Genomic DNA, 7,349 nt, shown 5'->3' with positions numbered 1-7,349 from the left:
ACTTCCGACCCAACCGGCAAGCTGGGACCTGGAGTCCTGCTGTCTCTGTCTGTGCCTGTCTGCCTGACTGAAAATACAGAAGAAAATAACTGCAATTAGAAGAATATTCATTCCAAACGATCCACAATTTTGTTTCAGTGATATACATGAAAAAGCACTATCTATCTGTAACTTATAGGCTCCGCCCAACGTGAGCATCTTGGACCGAGTTTTCAGGCAGTGCCTTGGACACCAGCAACCATGGAGGACCCCAGCTTGCCTAGGGAGACGTGGACCTGGGTGGGGCTAGACGCCGCAGAGGAAGTGGGGTTGCTGGACGGAGTTGACGTGCTGTTCGTGTCCAGACCGGCTGCACCATGTAAGTGTTTGCTTTCCACCTGCCCCAGTCCCCCGTCCCGCTGCCCGACCTTAACTCTCCCGCTCTCTTCCACAGGTCGAAGGTTTCCTTTAAGATTACACTGACGTCGGACCCGCGGCTGCCGTACAAAGTGTGAGTAGCTCGGTCGCGGGGGGGTCGCTATGGGCTGGGCGATATGAGCCTTCCCCGCAGCTTCCACACCAGTGGTCCGCGTTCCTTTCCTCCCCGGAGCTTCCCACATCCCACTTGAACTGAGATATCCTATAAGTGTCAGCTTGCCCAGGCGCGAGGCTGTGCGGGTATGTGTGCTGGGAACGTTGCTGGTGATTTGCGATCTCTCTTTGGGGGCTGATGGAGCGGGAGGACGTGTGGACGGGGCTCTGGTGATTTGCAGGCGTCCTTAAAACAGTCTCAATCTGCGCGTGATGAGAAAGGCCTTTCACCACTTTGACCAGCTGTTAGAGGAAGTAAGGGAAGGCATCCCAGTCCAGGTTCCGAAATTACTGGAACAGTCAGGCTCCTGATACTCGTTGAGTGTGATTCACTCGATAGTTGGGCTTCACAAAGTAGAGAGATTACTCCCTCTCTCATCTTTGATTTCGCCCTTTACATTGGATTGTTTTCATCAACGTGTAAGTTGGCTGTAGAAAAAAAGAATAAGAAGGCGGGAGGGAGAAAAATGAAGGAGTAGAGCAGTATCGGTATCTATAAGAGTGCCTGGAACGTGGTACCAGTTCACTCAGTATGTGTTGACTGAATGAATTTAGCAGCACACTTACAGTTCAGTGTGTGTATAGTTGTATGTATGTGTAATTTGCGTATGGGTGTGTGTATATAAAATTGACATAACACATGTATGGGTGTGTCAGGGTCATTATGTTATGTTTCCTATTCAAAGTAATGGTATCTAGTATTTGAGTACTAGTAAAAGCAGCTCTGAGATTTGTGGGAAAACATGCTTTAACGTTTTAAGGCCACTTTTCACTTGTCAGGCAGGTAAATACATACTTCGATAGAGAAATGTGCCTTGAGTTGCTAATAGTTGAATTCTAAGAAGTTTCAGTCCTGGATTTATGGGGGGGAATGTCTGGGTTTTTGTTGTTTGTTTTGTTTTTTTGTTTGTTGATAGATTCCCTGTTGGTATTGCTACTTGGTTATAGAAATGTTGAAATCAAACGTTCTCTTTCATATACAGGATGCGTTAAAAAACACCTTTGACCCTTTCGGTCTAATTCCAGTGTTGCCAGTCTTACTCCCCACCTCTTCCCCCTGACCCCACCCCCGGCTACTTACCACCACCATCACTTAATCAAAGTTTCAGGCATCCTGTTCCCAAATTGACAAGCAAGTCTTTTTGGATCCTCCCTGTCTGGCACCCGTTCTCCTGTGTGCTTCTAATGTAGTTTCGTGACTACCACTTCCTGACAACATCCTGTAATGATCAAAATTTCACCTCTGAGACAATTTCTGTGATGATCTAGGGAGTTCATTTCACCCTTCCCTAGTGTCTTATAGAAACTTTGTTTTTATTCTTTGTAATAACACCTGTCAAGTTATGTCATGGTTCTGTTTATGTGAAATATTTATTAAAAAAACAAATTTTGCCAGTAATTTACTTTAAAAGTTCATTTTAATATGCAGGATAGTTCCTGTTTTTTCAAAACACCAATGTAATGTAAGCGTAAGTTTTTCAAAATGATGTGACTGGCAGACACAGGAGCTTCAAATCTAGGTAAGGTTTCTGGAGTTGCAGTAACTCCCAGTCTCTCTGCAGTTTTCTGCCAATTAGAACATGCACTAAAATATGTTTTTATTTTCTGTTTTATTGGATTTTCTTTGGACAGTCTCACCAATTTAATATGCAGATAGAAACTTATGTTAATGAATATCAACATGGCATTTTATTATATGATACAAGGACATTTTCAGTCTCTAGTCCAAAAGTGAATTGAAACCGCAAACTTTTAAAAGTTCTCCTCTAGAGTTTTAGGACAGTGAGTCACAGGTTCTAAACTATAAATAAACTACAGAAATACTTGCAAAGTACTGTTCCCAGCTTTGTAAACTTTTACACTGCCAGTTTATTAGATATTTTTTTAATCAAATTAGAATTTTGTCTTTCTCTTTATTCCATATAAAAAAGGAAAGGGAAAAAGTGACATCTATTTTCACTCTTTAGCATTATTTGGGGGGAGTGGACTAGGGCAGCTGAGAAATCCATTAACACTTTCCTTACTGAAAGTCGCTGTAATGTGCTGTGTCAGATACAATGATTTTTATATTCAGCAATAGATCTATAGACTAAGTGAGGGGATGGTACATACACCTGAGGGTGTTACATAGTAGTAGTTGGTATTAAGTCGTTAGAGAACAATACAGTGGTGACAAATAGAGAAGTTTCAAAGAGGAATGTTAGCTTTCCCTACTTTGAAAGAGGATTTGATCTTTAATCATTGTAATTTATTTTACATTAGGACTCTTATTAATCTTATTTAACTTATTTCTGTGTCTTTGAGTGCTTTCTTAAGGTATAATGTCAATTATTTTTTAGTGTTTAAGTTGGAAAATTGATGCGGATTGACTGTTTATTGGTGCTCTTTAATATACTTGCCACTGTACAGGTCAGTTAACAAAATCACACATCACTCTGAAATGTTTGTATTGAGTGAGCCCATTTTCAATGACATAAAGGTGGAAAATCACTTAACATCTTGCCATAGTAAACATACTCATTTTCATCAACTTGGACTACTGTTTTAGACTTGATGATTGAAAGTTCACAGAAAGCTTTGTGAAAAGCTTTTTTATGATCTGATGATGCTTCCCAGGTAGCCTCTTCTAATGAAAATGATCACATTCTTGCATGGGATGAACTGGAGGCGGCCAAGTGTACTGAAGACTGAGGAGAGATTCAACTTTTTGAAATCCATCTCTAGAAACAAGAAGCCACCTACACACTAGACCTGTTTGTATCAAAGTATGAAGCATGTACAAATCCACACCTATGTAGGTTATTCATTTTCAAGTGGAGCTGAGGGCACCATCTCAGCAATGAGGCTAATAATTGCTTTCTTTTTGGTAGAGTTAATGAACATAGTGTGCAATCGTAATAGCCAACCTCAGACTCAAAAGACAGCTTTGTCAGTAGCCGAAATAAGTAACAAAGGACCTAAAAAAAAAACTCAGCCTTTTAAAAGATTCTTTTTAATTCTTGCAGACTCAGTGTTCCTGAAAGTACACCTTTTACAGCAGTCTTAAAGTTTGCAGCAGAAGAAGTAAGTATAGAAATTGGAACAACGTGTAGAGAGTGCAGTTTAGTGATGTGTCTCAAAAATCTGCATGCATCTTGACCCACCACTGCCACATGGGTTCATTGCTAGGTTTACGCTGTCAAAAAGTTAAGCCTCACTTATAGATAAAAGTAGAGTGAAAGTTGAGACTCACCGATAAAAGAATGACTTAAACAAATTGACACATCTATTTAATGTAACCATTGAAAATTATAAGGAGAATTTTTATTGAAATTGAAAAGATAGTGACGATATGTCAATTTTTAAAAAAAAATAGCACTGTAATCTGTACGCCTGTGTTTTACTAGCTTTGATTCTAGAAGTACAATTTTATTATATATTTATCTTAGTTTGCAGATTTTCTCTATAAAGCATGTGGACTGTCAGTAAAATTTATTGTTTTTAAAAGTGTTCTTAAGGATATGTTTGGGTTTCTGTTTTTAAGAAATAAAATTTTTTCATCAGAATTTTTTATCAGAGGCATCTGTAAAGTAACTCTTTGGACTTGGCAATTAGAAGAGAAACTTGGTCTGGTGGAAGTAACCTGAAAATGGGATTTAGGAGACTTAGCATTCCTCTTTTAACTGTGTCATTAATTATCTGTTTGACGTGGGGCCAGCCCACGAATTTCTTCCTTAAATTTCTTAATGTGTAAAATGGGAATAGTTAATGCCTACCCTTCCTACCTGATTAAGTGATTTTGTGTAAAAATATAATAGCATTTACTAAAATTTTGTGAAGTTAAAGGTGCAGTGCAGGTACAGAGTAACCCAACTCAGAATATTTCATTCGAAATCTTACAAGTTTACAGTCACAGAAAAAAATTCAGTAACTAAATAAGAAACCGGCTTAATCCATAGTCCGGCCCTGTACTTAAGGAATGAATGGAAAATCAGCCAGCCCATGAGTGCTTCCGGCTCCTTGTAAACTATTGTCAGGGACCACTGCCATCGTTCATCATTCATTCAGAGTTAAACTGAAAAGTGGTATTACTTGCTTTATTGTCAGTCTTGATCTATCCTTCATGCAGAAAGAATAACTAAAAAGAGGTGGGGAACAAATCTGAACACAGCATCATTACTTTTTGCTACACAGATCACTTGGTTGAAATGCTCCTGGTTTGTGGCCTAGCAGCTTCCACAGATTCCAATTTGAGAAGTAGATCTCTTCAAGCTATAATTAATATTTATTAAATTTTGTAATTATTTTATAGTGTGTCCTTTTACAAGGCAAAGGCATTGTTGTGATCTGGGTCTTCTAGTAAAGCTTGTGAAAATCCTAACAGATGTGCAACAGAAAATGAACAAACTTCACGCAACCACATGTATTGATTAAGGTTTTAGTGTACCTTTTAATTATAATGAATCATGAGTGTTACACACTTAGAAAGGATATAGCTTTAAGGCAGCAGTGAGAAGGCCTTTCACAAGATGGCATTGTAGACTCTTTCAGTAAGAACAAGATTTGACTTAAGAAACCAGAAGTCTGTGGATATAAATCCCTAGTAAAATTCTCTTAATAAAAAATAAAATCCCCCAGCATATGACCGGGAATTAATTTAACTAAAGAATGAGTTGTCAGAGCCTGAAAGAGCCTCTTAACATCCTAAATTATAAGACGTATGGGATATGAGATAGAAATGAATGACAACTGAGGAACATAAAGTGCACTTTGCATCTGGGAAAAAACTTGTCAGTACTGTAGAAAGAAGTGGTAGTTGCTGTATGTACATCACTGGTAATGCTTCCCAGATGTCAGTTTAACCATTGCTGCTACGTGCTGGAAAAGGAAGAAATTATGTCTGCAGTTGCTTTTGATTTTTAATGTCACAAAATATGTTACCACTAAGAAAACGCATAACTTATCTTAAAATGGACATAACTAAGAATAACAAATAGAAACTTTGTCATATTCAAGTTTTAGACATCTGAAATTGCCTATAATTAATTTAGGTGTTTGATAAAATTTTAATAAGTATTACAGCCTCTATAAAAACTTTTGAAGTATTTTTAAATTTATTAAAGTACATTTTGAAGTTACTTTAAATTAAGTTTATTTAAAATTTTTAAAACTTTAAGAGGACATTTACACTTAAGAATGTGCCTTATGAACAGTAAAATTATTTGTTTTTTAGGTATATAAGCCTGTAACAAGTAATTGTTCTTATGCATAGTTAAGTTCTTATTTTAAAACTTGGTTGTTCAATTCATAAATTAAAATAAGCTTTTAGTTGTTTTTCTCAACTATGATACGTGACCACTGTAAATACCAAGAGCAGCATTTCCCAGAGAGAGTGTTTTCCCCAGACCACCAGAACCTCCAAAAAAAAAAAAGAAAGAAAAAAACATTAAAAACTGGGATCAGTGGCCCAAAAGTATGGGAAACACATTATTGACTATTTTTTGCCTGGAGTTAAATAAACTATTTTAGCCTCATATTAAAGGATTTTGAAAAGACTAGTAGTTTAACTTAATGTTTTCCAAACTTACTTAATCACAAAACTCAACTAATATATATAAAGTTAGTCCATGACATAGAAGTGCTTAATTAATATTTGTTGGAAGAATGAACTATGGGGACATGAACACACTTTGACAAATACTGGTCTCTGGAGCATTAAGAGGAGAATTCTACCTTTTAGCTACTAATAAGCTCCATACCACATTTCATTGATTCAGAAAGCTCTTCTTTTTACATCTCAGTGGAGTCTTCCTGTCATGCTTGGCCATGTGGTAGTCACATAATTGTCTAGCTGACATCACCTGCACTTACTTGTACTTAGTGGTATTTCCTGGTGGCATAATTGGACTGTTGCAATACCATGAGGTTTAAGTCAGCAAATCATTTAAGGAGAACTTGAGGAAGGAATATGAGCCTTGGTTGGCCTCCCATTAAACACAAGAGAGCATTTGTTTGAACTTACTATTTCCACAAAGAAATTTGAGGAATATTCTAAGCAGTTGCTTTGCTTTTATTTTTGCTTATGCCTGAGCATTAAATATGACAAAAGTAAATCATATCTAAGTCTGAAAGAGTAAACATTGGGTCATAGATTCATTGACAGTGTTTTTCTTTTTTTGTAGTGCATAAAAAAGATGCATTTTACAATGTATGGTGTCCTAGATACAATGAAATGCAGTATTTAGAGAACAGTGTTGTCCTTTAAAGATAAAGCAGGTTATAGTATTCTTTGATGATGTTACTTATCCTAAAAGATGAATCACATTTTAGAATTATAGAGTTGATTATATGTACCCCATCCTTGCTAACCATCTTTCATAGTTAATGTTATATATATATATATATGTATTTTTTATCTTTTACTCCCTTTTAGTTTAAAGTTCCTGCAGCAACAAGTGCAATTATTACCAATGGTAAGAATTCATTTTAAAACTATGTATTAACTTTGAGTTACAGAAATTGTTTAAAAGAAACCAAATTAGTTAAAATTGACTTAAATATAAAAGGCTAAAACTTATATCAAGATAAATGATATACTTAATTGTAAACACTAAGTCAAGGTTATTGTTCATAATTGTCTCTTTTCAGTTTTTTTGTGCTTTTGTTATATAGTACAGCACTTGATAATATTTTGTGTCCTTATAACTTCATGACAAATTATTATTTAAAATAACTTGTCATTTTATTTAAAAAGGGGTTTTGGTTTTTTTTTTTTAATAAGTTATATTGGTAAATGTTTT

General features: G+C 36.2%; 1 protein-coding gene across 1 annotated transcript in view; it reads left to right on the top strand.

Annotated features, from left to right (window-relative positions):
* Positions 1-240: 240 nt before the first annotated feature.
* LOC103086766 (ubiquitin fold modifier 1) overlaps positions 241-7,349 on the top strand; it is a 9,805-nt gene continuing 2,696 nt past the window's right edge. The window contains exons 1-4 of the mRNA XM_007447193.1: positions 241-332; positions 434-490; positions 3,576-3,633; positions 6,983-7,022. Coding sequence (XP_007447255.1) covers positions 241-332; positions 434-490; positions 3,576-3,633; positions 6,983-7,022 — 247 coding nt within the window. The remainder of the gene's footprint in view (positions 333-433; positions 491-3,575; positions 3,634-6,982; positions 7,023-7,349) is intronic.

Source organism: Lipotes vexillifer, unplaced genomic scaffold (assembly GCF_000442215.2).
Source record: "Lipotes vexillifer unplaced genomic scaffold, Lipotes_vexillifer_v1.1 scaffold541, whole genome shotgun sequence".
NCBI lineage: Eukaryota > Metazoa > Chordata > Mammalia > Artiodactyla > Lipotidae > Lipotes > Lipotes vexillifer.
Note: the sequence above shows the minus strand (reverse complement) of the source record. Positions and strands in the feature narration are given on the sequence as shown.